The sequence below is a fragment of the Lutra lutra genome, chromosome 16 (genome assembly GCF_902655055.1).
Source record: "Lutra lutra chromosome 16, mLutLut1.2, whole genome shotgun sequence".
In the NCBI taxonomy this organism is placed as follows: Eukaryota; Metazoa; Chordata; class Mammalia; order Carnivora; family Mustelidae; genus Lutra; species Lutra lutra.
The window spans coordinates 1,537,390-1,549,696 of record NC_062293.1 but is presented as its reverse complement, the minus strand read 5'-3'; the positions used below and the strand labels follow the sequence as shown (position 1 = coordinate 1,549,696).

General features: G+C 66.6%; 2 protein-coding genes across 3 annotated transcripts in view; one reads left to right on the top strand and one right to left on the bottom strand.

Moving 5' to 3' along the window:
- The window catches only part of AATK (apoptosis associated tyrosine kinase), a 32,024-nt gene extending 30,303 nt beyond the window's left edge, over nt 1–1,721 (bottom strand). Inside the window, exon 1 of the mRNA XM_047708755.1 lies at nt 1,569–1,721. Within this exon, the coding sequence (XP_047564711.1) occupies nt 1,569–1,650 (82 nt within the window). The 5' untranslated portion in view covers nt 1,651–1,721. The remainder of the gene's footprint in view (nt 1–1,568) is intronic.
- A 3,441-nt stretch (nt 1,722–5,162) lies between these two features.
- Nucleotides 5,163–11,355, top strand: PVALEF (parvalbumin like EF-hand containing). Of its 2 annotated transcripts, XM_047707951.1 has the most exons (5): nt 5,163–5,894; nt 9,512–9,624; nt 9,803–9,938; nt 10,235–10,350; nt 11,172–11,355. In XM_047707951.1, the coding sequence occupies exons 1-5, from the start codon at nt 5,833–5,835 to the stop codon at nt 11,216–11,218; spliced, it is 474 nt and encodes a 157-aa protein (XP_047563907.1). In that variant the 5' UTR covers nt 5,163–5,832; the 3' UTR covers nt 11,219–11,355. The 2 variants fall into 2 exon arrangements, with proteins under 2 accessions (XP_047563907.1, XP_047563906.1); XM_047707950.1 differs by lacking the exons at nt 5,163–5,894; nt 11,172–11,355 and having other exon boundaries at nt 8,904–9,624; nt 10,235–10,547.
- The last annotated feature ends 952 nt before the right edge of the window (nt 11,356–12,307 follow it).

Below are 12,307 nucleotides of genomic sequence, written 5' to 3'. Positions count from 1 at the left end.
GTGCCCAGGACACAGCCGAGGGGAGGGAGGGGCGTGCTGAGCCCCACGTAGGGCGACCCCGGTCTCCACATACAGTGCAAGATACTGGACGTGGGGGAGGGCCTCCATCCCAGGGTCAGTCCCGGCGCGCGCGCGCGCGCGCACACACACACACACACACACACACACACACACATCCCAAGCCTGCCAGTAGTTCCAAGGCCGCATCCTAAGGCTGGACCCTCAACCTCCCAGCCAGCGGGCTGCCTGGAGCACTGGCCCTGGGCCACCTGGATGCCCGGATGCCTGTCCCCGAAGCTTTTCTGGGCCTGGGGCTGCTGCCCTCCAGCCCACTGGGCCAGCTGGGGCTGCTGTAGCCCAGACTCCGAGCCGTCCACCGGCGACAGCATGTTCTCCAAGTCCTGGGACTCTGTTGCCTGGCAAGTCTTTTCTGAGGGACTGACACCCACACCCTAAACCCAACAGACAGACCTCACGTCAGCTCCCTTCCCCCAGGAGCAAATGCCTTCAGATGGGGCCGTGACCAGGGGACCCTGCGCATGGCTGCACACACTGAGCCCGGCTCCAGGCAGGGAGACCTAGGAGAGCCCATCACATGTGCTCTGGGCTTTGTTTTGGCTGGATTAGCCTGTGCCAGAGCTCCAGTGACATGTGGGTGGGACTCTGGCCCCTGGGCCATGGCCCCAGGGCAGGGACTCCTCTCCCATGCTGGTGGAGGAGGGCTGGAGCTGGCCAAGACCGGGGGAAGAAAGCCCAGCCCCTCCTGGTAGCAGATGCTGGCCTCTAGCCGCCCCCGGCCCCTGTGGCCACTGCAGCTGCCCACCACTGCCAGGAGGCCAGGCAGCCACGGATGAACATGCGGCTGGCGCCACCAGTCTGGCCGAGCAAGGCGCCGGACCCCAGGTTCCCCCTAGCCAGCTTGACGGGGCCACCTGGGCCTCTCCCGCTTTCCGGGGGGCCTGGGCACCCACTGAGGCCCAACTCCTCCGAGCCTCTGCCCGGTGGGCTCTGTCCTGTGGGCACCCACTGCTCCCAGCTCCCCATGTAGGCTGCTGGGTAGCCAGGCAGGGCTCCCAAGAACTGGCTCCCAGCCTGGAGAAGGGCTTCCTGCACCAAGACCACAGACAGGCAAAGGGCTGTGGTGGCCTGGGACCCAAAGGCCACACTCCCACCCCTTCCAGGAGGCCCTTGGTCCTGGCACTTCTTCCCCTAGACACCTGGGGCCAATGCAGGCCCTCCTGCCCCAGTTACCTGAGCCCAAGGCATCCAAGAGACTGGCCTGCACCTCTGCTGCCCACCCCCTGCCAGAAGCTTCAGTAGGGCCGTGCCAACACCAAGGCCTGCCCACCTCCACCGAGCTGGGGGTCTCTAGGGGTCCTTCCCGCCAGCGGTTCCTCCTGCAGGGCTCTGCTCAGGGTGGGGAAAGGGTTAATTTCCATGCAAAAGAGGAGACCGCGGCTCAGGAAGCATCATGTCCGCAGTGGGGGGAATGGGGGGGCACCCCGTCAGGCTGGGGGGCAGCCGCATTGGGCAGAGGGCTGGCCCAGGGGCGCGGCCAGCGGACTCACCGGGGTCGAAGTGCGAGCTGAAGGCGAAGCTGGGGTTGAAGAAGGACGACGACATGGCCAGGGCCAGCGGCGCGGCGGGCATCCCCGGCTGACGCTGCGCTCAGGACGCCCGGGGCCCCGGCCCGCGCCGCGCCATCGCCCGAGCGGCCGCCGCAGGTGCAGAGCGCGCCCTGCCCGCCCGCCGGCCGAGCGCCCACCGCAGCAGCCGCAGCCGCGGGCCGGGGGCGGGGGCGGGGGCCGGGGCGGGGGCCGGGCCGGCGGCGGCGGCAGCGGACGAGGAGCCTCCGCCCGCGGGCCGCGGCGCCGCGGGGCTCCGGGGCTGGTGCAGTCCGAAAACACCGGCGGGAGCGCGCGCGGGGAGGGGGGGCTCCCTCCCCGGCTGGGGGTGCCCGGAGACGCGCGGAGGGTGGAGGCTGGGGGGGCGCCCGGAGACGGGCGGCGGGGAGGGAGGAGGCGCGGAGGCTCGGGCAGGGGGACAGAGGGACGCAGGATGGGAGACCTGGGGACGCGGGGGGAGGGAGGAGGCTGGGGGGCGCGGAGGCAGGAGGGGGCCCCGCGACGCGGGCGAGGCCAGGGCGGCACACGCGGGGGTGGGCACCGTGGCACGCAGGAGGAATACGAAAGCGCGCGCAGGGGGGCCCGGAGGCGCGCGGGGGGCCACGAGCACCGGGCTCGGGCCTGGCACGCGGCCCGCACACGCAGGTTTCGGGGGCGGATCGGGGTCCGGCCCCGCGCCCGTGGGGCGGCGCCCGCGCGGGGGGGCGCGGGGGGCGTTTTGCACCGGCCGCCCCCGCTGGGCCACGCCGCGACGGCCGGGGAGGAGGCGGCCGCCCCCGCAGGGAGTGCCCCGCGCCGGGCACCCGGGGACCGTCACCCCCCCAGGCCGCGCCATCTTGCACGGCTGCGGCGCCCGCTGCAGGGGTCCCGTGGGGCGCGGGGCGGGGTGGGGGGCTGCGGCCAACGTCCCTCCTCCCTGTGGAGCCGGCGGAGCTGCGGGGCAGCGGGCAGCTGGGTTTTACGTAACTCGGACCGCGCTGGTTCATGCGTCCGTTCATTCCGCGGAGGAGCACAGCTCCTGGGCAGGGCCGCTGGGGGCAGCGGTGCTGTGGAGGGCGGGAGGGGCGCTTGCCCCCAGCAGGGCCGGCGGGGCTCTGGGGAGAGCACGGGTGGGTCAGGGCCCCCCGCAGAGCCGTCGGCCCTTAGGGAGAGGGTGTCACAACGTGACCTTGTCCTTCTAAGAGGGCCTCTTGTGTGGAAGGGACCTGAAGGCCAGAGGAATGGTCCCGTGGGGTCCCTGAAGGGGCAGGCCCACCCCACCAGGGGCCTGTGGAGGGTCAGGGGATCCAGAACCTTCTTTCCGGCCCTAATGGTGTGAAGTTGCTCTAAGCAGCTTTGGCCCCCAGGCCGAGGTGGGGTTGGTGAAGGAGCCACAGGTGGAGTGGTCAGTAGAGGCCTGGTCAGTGGCAAATGCTCAGACCCCGGGGGCTTGGAAGGCAGGAGGTCGCCGAGGGTGGGGTGGCTGAGGGCTGTGATCTGGCGTGTCCCCGCAGTCAGGGACCTCTGCTTCCCGCCCGAGCAGGTGCCCCACCTACCTGGACCCCAACCAATCCAGGGGCGCCCCTTGGGGACAGGCAGGGGAGATGTCCAGTAGCCCTAAGTAGCCTCTGTCCAGAGCCTCTGCACCACTGTGGCTGGCCTCAGTGACCAGGGTAGAACGCCAGTTCCCCTGTGAACACGTGGGTGTGTGCACACCCCCAGCACTCAGGGGCCCCTGTAGTAGAAGCCTCGGGCCGAGGATGGGCCGATCTCAGAGCTCTGGGGCTCTGGACCATCGTCTGGGCTCCAGGCAGGGCAGGGGAGACCCCGGGGGCTCCAGGTGCAACAATCGCACCCCATCCGACCTTACTGACTGCCCTTCCCACCCCACCCCGCCCTCGGGGAACCAGGATCCTCTGAGGTTTTCCTGGAACCTGGAGCCCTCTGCTCCCTGGGCATGGTGACCGTTGAGCTAGAATGTCCCAGATCCCTGCCACCATTAGTCTGTTCCTTGGGTTAGGGCTCCCACGTGAGGCCATCAGCAAGCACTCTCTGCCATCCCTGTGTCCTGTGGGGCGGGAAGGCGGGCGCTGGAATGCAGGGGAGGGTCTGTGTGCCCACTTCCCTTCCTGTAGGCAGAGGCAGGAAGCGCCGTGCTCCTGGGGGCTCCAAGCCCAAGGCCTCCAGGTCCACAGGAGCCTGCCCCACACTGGCATGATGAAGCCAACTGGGCAGGACCAGGCTCTTCGACCCTGTGGTGGGCACAGCGGAGCTACTCGGGGCCGGCCAGGCTGCCTCGGACTCTTCCCTTGGCCTCTGGGCTGGAGGTCCAGGCCCTCGAGCTCTGAGAAAAGACAGGACAGGAAAGGACCCGCACACCAGCAGGAAAAAGCACTACTATGAGCAGGTCCTGAGTTCCAGGACTTTGCTTGTCCAGCGGCAGGGGCGGGGCGGTGAGAGAGGCCGGTCCCAGTGCACAGGGCAAGTGCGGGTGAAAGGGGGGCAGGGGTGGACCTGCCAATCTGGGGGTGACCGGTGGCCAGCCCACCCCAAGTTTCCCGCAGGGGCGACTTCTGCTGATCCTGGGATGGCCAGAGAGTCCTGAAAATGTGCCCCACTCCTTCCCCGGACCTGTGGGGAGGCAGGAGGCTCCAGAGCCCTCCGCGGCCACAGCAGGGGCTGAGCCCCATAAAGGGGGGTGCAGGGGTACCACATGCCCGAGTAACCACTGGCTGAGGGGCTGGCCTGTCCCGAGGGGCTTACACCACAGAGGCCAGGCCGGCTTTGCTAGCACAGGGCAGCGTGGGCCCTAGGCCCACGGAGACCGAGGTCAGAGGCGAGATGCCCCCAGGCCTCTGGTCACAGAGACCTCCAGGTCAGACGGTGTCCAGCACGAGTCCTGCCTGCCCACGCTTAGGATGGCGGAGGGAGGGCACCCATCCCTGGAAGGATCCGCAGGGGTGGGCCTGGCCGGGAAGGGGGTCCACAGAGGGAGTTCGGGGCCAGAGAAGATGCAGGGAAGGAGAGGTGACTCACATGCAGGAGGGGCGTGTGGCCGGGGAGGGTGACAAGATTGAGGCGCCCAGGGGACCCCCGGCAGCTCGGGGGTCGTGTCCGTCCGCGGTGAGTGTGCACGAGAAGTGGGGAGACATTGTGGAGTGTCACCAAAGCACTGACTGGGGCGGGGGCGGCCGTGCTCTGGGAGAGAAGCCAAGTGAGGGACCCCGTGTCCCCAACCATAGGGACATGGTGGGGTTGAGCAGCGCCTGCTGAAGGGGCGGGCCGGGTCTTCCGGAAGACGCTTCCCCCGCAGGGCAGGTGGGGCAGGGCTCGAAGCTGGGTCAGCCCCTGGGTGAGACCCCTAGGTCTGCTTGTTCATGTTTTCTGTTTGATTCGGGCCTTATTCAAAGTGTCGTTTCCCATTCCGCATATTTCTTTTTTTTAATTGAGGTGAAATTCATATAACATAAAACCCTTTTCTTAAAAGATTTTACTTATTTATTTGTCAGAGAGAGAGACAGAGCACAAGCAGGGAGAGCGGCAGAGGGAGAAGCAGGCTCCCAGCTGAGCAGAGAGCCCGATGCCGGACTCGATCCCAGGACCCTGAGACCATGACCTGAGCTGAAGGCAGAGGCTTCACCGACTGAACCCCCAGGCGCCTCAAAACAAACCGTTGTTTTCAAACGTGAACGACTCAGTGGCATTTAGCACATTCAGAATGTGCAACCAACCCCTTACTCAGTTCTAGAACATTCTCCCCACTCCAAGCCCCCATCCCGCTAAACCCAAGTTCCTCCCTCCTTCCCCCCGGCAACCAGCGACCCGCTTTCGGACCGTGTGGATTTGCCGACTGTGGATGTCGCACACACGGGACCGGGTGCTGTGTGGCCCTCTGTGACCCGCGTCTTCCCCTCGCTGGGAGGTGTCCAGAGTCCTCTGTCTCCTGGCAGGCGGTTCATTCCTTTGGTGCAGAACGGCCTCCGCTGCAGGGACGGGGCGTCGAGGGGCGCTCAGTGCTGCCCCCTGCGGGCCTCGGGGTGCGTGCGCACGGGTGTGCTGGCGAGCATCTTCGGGAGCAGAGTGTGTGACCCTCCGCCCTCAGTCCCAGTCGTCCCAGTCGTCCCGGTCTTGTGAACTCGGCCCAGGGGACGTTCCCCTGGACGGAGACACACACTGAAATAGCATCTCTACAAGCAGAACGCTGGGATCTGTTCGGACTCCACCGCAGATGGCCGTCGGGCGTTTCTGGCGTCCGCAGCTCAGGGACCTCACACGAAGCTACGACACAAGGTAGCGCCCAGAACGTTCTGTGAATTTCCCAGTGATGTGTGAGCGACTCTCCCACGGGGAAGGCAGGCCTCAGGGCTGCGTCCACACTGTGCAAAACGACCGGGGAAACCCGCACAGAGAAAGCAGTGGTCGGGTGCTGGGAAGGGCTGCGCCCCAGGGTCTCTGCGCTGGTGCTGGAGCATGGCTCTGTGCGTGAAGATCAGTGGACGTGAGGGGCCTCCAGCCAGCCCAGAGCCAGGAGGGGCTCTCAGGGTGCGTCCGTCTCTGTCTCCCCGTTCTCAGCCTGGCGACTGTCCTGCGAGGTCCCTTCCCAGCAGAGAGGCCAGCCCTGGCTGAGGTCACACAGCGCTGCTCCCCTGACTGCAGAAGTCAGCGTGGCCTCACAGGTTTCCCTCCTCTCCCCTCACCTTTATGGCGGCCCTGGCACGGCTCTCCGGCCCCCCACAGTGACCCAGGGACGAAGGACAGCTCCCCGGCCCGGATGTTTGCTGGAGGAGGTCCCATTGTCCAGTGGCTTCTGGCGGTTTCTCGGACATGCTGGCCAGCCTGCACCCCCTGGGTGACCCTGGCAGACCTCTGCCAGCCCCTCTCTGGGCCCACCACACCCCCGCCACCCTGTAAGGCCAGAGGGCAGGGGGTACCTGATCAGTAGACAGAAACTTCTCCTGCTGCCCGGTGCAGTCCACTCTCTCCACCCCCGCCCTGGGCTTGGGGAGGCCGGGCGCTGCGGGCGGTCAGTCTGCCCGGCCCAGCGTGGATGTGCCAAGTGCCAGCGAGCCCCTGGGGGCCCCAAGTGCCAGGCCAGAGTGCCCGGGAGGGGCAGGGGCAGGGAGGACAGGTGCAGCCAAGCTGTAAATAGGCCCAGTGGCTACAGGTATAAAAGCGGGGGCCCCTACAGGCTCTGAACACCCCCAGCCCGACCTGCCTCCTCAGAACCCTCGAGGGAAGCCAGGCGGAGGTGAGCCCTGCCCTGGGAGGGGTGGTTATGGGCTCTGGGCCCAGCCAGGGCTGCCCACGCGGCACGGCCAAAGCCTGTGGCCTCCTTCTCATCCATAGGACACTCGGAGGCCCAAAGGACTGAGGAGACCCCAGGGAGGTCCAGGGGAGGCAGGAAAGGGAGGGGCGGCCCCAAGTGAGCCCCAGACTTAGAGGCAGCCGTGTGTGCCTGGGTCTGCCGGGGTGAGCACGAGGGCGCGTGTGTGCTTACCTGGGCCCCTGAGAGTGCTAGGAGTTGGGGAGCAGGGTGGGGAGGGAGGCTGAGACCTGCTCACTGACCTCAGGGCCCCAGGTGCTGAGTGGGGGGCCAGGGAGCTTGGCAGGGCAGAGGGCCTAAGGCCAACAGACCCACCAACTCCGGCAGGCACACGAAGTCAGCTCAGGACCCTCTGGGACCCAGTCCCCATCCCATGAGGTCCCCGTCTCTGCCCCATCCCCCTGCCAGCCCACCCTGGGACTCAGGCCCCAACTGCTGGGGCCCTGGCTCAATGACCCCTACCCCCACCCTCCAGCCCATGCAGCTTTTTTTCTCATGTTAGCGTTGATGACTCACTGGCAGAGGCGAGGAGCAGTACACAGCCCCCAGGAGGGCCACGCAGGTGGTCCATAGGGGTCTGGGGTGGGCCGAGGTCCCTGGCAGCCTTGGGAGGGCATTCAGGGCACAGCAATGCTGGGGACAGGTGGGGGGTCCTAGCCAGGCTTTCGAGCTCAGTCCTGCTTTGGCTGTGGAAGGCAGCGAGCTGGGAGGCAGAGAGGGGTCCTGTCCGAGGCGAAGGACGATGTGGGAGAAGCCCAGGAGGCCGGGCAGAGGGCCACAGGGAACCGCAGGGCGCCGCAGGGCTGGCTGGGGGTGGTGCCTGCCATTCCCACCCCTGGCTGTGGCGGGACATGTCGGCTTACCTCTGGGGGTGAGTGAGACGCCATCCCAGGGCCTGGATTGGGGCTATAAATAAACGGCCAGCACACTGAGGCCCCAGGCCCTGTCCCCACGCCAGCTCTGATCTCAGGCTCCTCTGCCTTCCTGTGGGGAGTACCCCGGAGAGCAGTGGGGTGGGACTGGTAGGAACAGATACAGCCCAGGGAACCCGGCGTGCTCTGCAGACAGGAAGTCGACCCCGGTTTCAGCCAGACCTGGCCTGGGATGTGGCCCAGCCCCTCCTTCACGAAGCGTGGGACACTGGTTCTGGCCGGGCCCAAGGGGCAGGCGGGGCAGCCCCTGCTTCCAGAATGGAGTTCTGAGATTCGGGGATGGGAAGGGCGAACAGGGGCTCTGCTCAAGCCCTGTCCTGTGGAGCCTCTATGGCCCAGGTCTGCCCTGGCTCGCGGTTGACCATCCCCACCCCGCCTCCCAGGCCAGCCTCCCCGGACCCGCCGTTCAGGCACGATGTGCGGGGGACCCAGCTCCAGGCCCCCTTCAGGACATAAATCCCTTTCCCCGGGATCTCTCTTCTCTCCTGGCTCCTCCCAAGGCCCTGAGAAGGGGCACGATGGGCAGGGGTCTATTTCACAGATGCTGACCCTGAGGCCCAGAACAGCTGTGGGGCACGGCCAGTCAGGAAGGAGGTCGCGGTCCTGGGCCTCTACCCAGCACTCCCTGCACCCCCGGGCTGTCAGGTTGGAGCTGCCACCTTTGACCTGTGGCTTCTCTTTTGGGAGAAAGTGAACTCTCCCGGCCACTGTCCAGCCCCACTCAGGATGCATGGGCCACTGGGCTGCTCTTCCTGGCCATGGGGGCATGTTCCAGAAGGTTCTGCCACCCCATGAACTTTCGAGAGGGCCAAGGAGCTTCTGAAATCGCTGATTTGCCACAAGCCCCAGAACACAACCCCACCCCGGGGACCGCAACCCGAGAGCCTGGCGGGTCACAAGGCACCGCCTTGAGGGCCACAGGACAGCCTGGTCCCCACCTGCTGGCTCCTGAGCCTGCGACCAGTCCCCCACCTGCCTGGCTGGAGTCCTGGCCTGCCCCGGTGGCCCCTGCTTGCCACCGACTCTCCTTGAACCGACAGTGACACGCACACGTCCACGGGGCCTGTGGGCAGAGGCTGGGGAAGGGGCAGTGGCCCTCCTGGCTCAGAGCATCCGGGCATCACTCAATCCCGAGCCAATGCACCATGGGTGGCCAGTGGCCAGCTGGGAGGCCCAAGTCCGGCCGGTCCGGATTCTGGGAGAACAAGGCCCTGGCTGCGGGCCCTGAGTCAGGGTGGAAGGAGGTGGGGCTCCCAGAGGACGTGGCTACGAGATCGGCCTACAAGGACAGAGGGAAGTTCCTGGCAGCGTTGATGGGTCGGACGGCGGCCACCACGGCTTCCAAGCAGAACAAAGGACCCCATGCTCGTCACCAGCTCTCTGGAGGCCTCAGCCTTTTCTGTGAGACGGAAGTGACCTTCCGAGTGTACAGCCAGCCAAGAGGGGCTTCTCGCGCACATCTCCCTCCAGGGCCCTGGACACCAGAGTCTCTGCACGGCTGCATGCCCCAAGGGCTTCTGCAGCCCGGGATGGGGGACCCTGCTCAGGACGCAGGGGCTGGTGCCATGTGGGGACTCTGTCTGCTTTGGTCTGAGCAGAGCACCCGCACCCCACCCATGTGCACACTCCAAGCTGCTCCCTGTCCACCACAGGGCCAGGATGGATGAGGACTTCTCCTCTCAGATGAAGAAGATGGCCTTGGCTATGGGCACGTCCCTGTCGGACAAGGACATAGAGCTGCTGCCCACGGACATGAGGCATCACGGTATGCACGCCTCGTCGCCAGCCTGGCCTCCCCGCCCCAGGCCCGTGGGCCCCAGAGTCCATCTGCAGGCTGCCCCTTCCCTGGGCTGAGCGGCCCAGGGACACACAGGGTGGGGGAGGGGGAAGAGCAGGCCACGAGCCTCCCTCGGGCCCCCGTGACCTGGGCCTGGCTGTCCCAGGCTCCTTCAACTACCTCAAGTTCCTGGAGTACATGCAGAAGTTCCAGGCCTCGGGGCAGCTGGACAGCGCCATCCGCCAGGCCTTCCAGACCCTGGACAAGGACAAGAGTGGCTTCATCGAGTGGAACGAGATCAAGTAATGGCCAATGGCTGGGGATCGGGGTTCTGAGCCCAGGCCCGGGGCCCGGTCCACCATGCCCCGGCCCACCCCAGCAAAGACCTGGCACCCCCCTCAGGAGACCCCAGCTGGCCTCGGGGGAGGTGGGGGTGGCCAAAACAGTCTAGGTCCCTAGCACCGGCGCCAGGCCCAGAGACCCCTCTCCAGCCGGGCCTCAGTTTCCCTACTTGTAAAATGGGGAGTGAGCATCTTGCAAACCACTGGCACCGGGCAGACACCCCCTCAGCTCTAACCTGAGCCCACCCCCGCCACAGGTACATCCTCTCCACCATTCCCAGCAGCGGGCCCACCGCCCCGCTGACAGATGAGGAGGCTGAGGCCATGATCCAGGCGGCCGACACGGACGGGGATGGGAGGATTGACTTCGAAGGTGGGTCCGCACAGACAACGGGGCTGGCGGGACCTTGCAGGACCTTCCTGGCCCGCCCCTCCGGGACCCCACAAAACCGTTCAGTGCCCATCTGGGCACAACACTGTGTAGGCTCCCCCACCCTGGGCACGAAGTTCACAGCCGTCTTCGCTGGGCGCCATCCCCCACCATGGACAGGAAAGTGTTGGGGGTGCTGAGTGGGTGGAGGGAAGCCACTGCAGGCTGCTCAGTGGGGGAGAGGCAGGCTGAGATGGCCATGGGGAGGCTTGGCTGGACAGGGGCAGGGGTCCAAGACACCCCAGATGGGAGTGGTCTGAGGTAGGGAGGGAGGTTTGAAGATAGGAACCAGGGACTGAGGCCCCCCATGGCTCCAAACCTTGGGGTCTGGTCATCTCACAGCACCCCCTCCCCAGTTGCTGGCCCTGGGCCAGAAGGCAGAGGGCATTGGGGTGGCCCTGGCTCAGGGGATGGCCTGGGACTCAGCCCCCCAGCCTCTCTGTGGCTCAGTTTCCCCCACTGAGAAAGGCAGGATGATCTCAGGAGCTCTGAAAAGAATTCCTGAGGGTCACTGCAGAGACCCAGTCTGTCATAAGCCCCCAAAGGGGGTTGCCTCATCTCCACCAAGAGGGCCGTTGCGGGGGGGGCACAGGGCCCCCAGCTCTGGTCGATCCTGCTCCCTAGGGCCCAGGAGGGCAGGATGCACGGTCCTCTATGTCAGGAGGCCCCCTCATAGAGTGGGGCATGCCTCCCCATTGGGTCTGCAGGGCTTGAGGGACACACGGCAAGGGGACTATTTACTAGAAATCTGTTTCCTATTCTAGAATTTTCTGAATTGATCAAAAAGGAGAAAGTTCCAAAGAAGAAGTAGTGTACGGCCAGCCCCTGGCCAGGGGAGGGGACCCCATGGGCCATCGTGGGACACCTGCATGGCCGACCAAGGAGGCCATAGGGGTGGACACAGCACGTGCCGGGAAAATGGAAGAACAGCATCATTAAATGAACATCTCAGCCCGAGTGTTTCTTAGCAGCAGTGTGTGAGCGGGGGGGGGGGGGGGGGGGGGGGGATGCGTGGGGCGGGGAAGGGGAGGCCAGGCAGGCAGATGCATCCAGCCCCTGCCCCCCCGCCCCCGTCTCCCCCTAGTCCCCACATCATGGGGGGCACCTGCAGGGGTGGGGTTCCACCGCCAGCTCTCGCCCCTCCCAGCACAGTGCTCTCTGTGTCTAGACCCGGGCAGGATCCCCTTCCCCAGGCGAGCTCTGCTAGGCTGCTCAGGGTTCACACAGAGCGGGGACACCTGCGACCCCAGGCTGCAGCCGAAGGGGCCTGGCCTGTGCCCTGGGCCGTGTGCTCCGGGTCAGTCCTCCGCCCCCGGCCCGCCTTCTCCCACCCCCAGTGGAAGCCTCCGTGCCCCCGCAGTTGCCCCCGCCCCCTGTGGGCTCCCGCCCCGTGGTTTAAGTATCAGGTGTGGGCTGCAGCCCACCTCTCTCCCGTGCTCCTGACCCCTGCGCCCGCCTGGGCTTCCTGACGCCCCGGTGCACGTGAAGAAGGCATCTCGAACTTGCAGCGCGAGGCTGGGCTCCGCTCGCCCTCCGTGGGTTCCCGCCACTGTGCCTTCCCGGGAGTGCTGCGCCATTCCTGGGGCCGATCCGGCCAGGAGCTCTGTGGCCCCCAGCACAGTGTTGGCCCCACTCCCCCTCCACCCTGGGCACTGGTCCGGGGACAGCCCTGGGCCCCCTTTCCAGTCCCCCATGTCCGCACGGGCAAGCGGAGGGGCCCGTGTCATTCGCGGCAGGAGTGGGCTTCCTCTCTCAGCTGCTCCCCGGGACTCTGCAGCCTCTAGGAAGGAGGGGTCAAGGGGGCTGGACCAGCCGAGAAGCGAAGGCACCGCCCTCACAAGCACCCTCGCTGGGCTGTGGCAGGAAAGAGCCTGACTCACACATCACTTCCCCTCCTCTC

Excerpts from the sequence above, each read along its gene's own strand:
- PVALEF (XM_047707950.1), top strand. The coding sequence starts at position 9,519 with ATGGATGAGGACTTCTCCTCTCAGATGAAGAAGATGGCCTTGGCTATG. Across the intron at positions 9,625-9,802 it reads CACGGACATGAGGCATCACG|GCTCCTTCAACTACCTCAAG; the intron begins GTATGCACGCCT and ends TGGCTGTCCCAG. Across the intron at positions 9,939-10,234 it reads ATCGAGTGGAACGAGATCAA|GTACATCCTCTCCACCATTC; the intron begins GTAATGGCCAAT and ends CCCCCGCCACAG.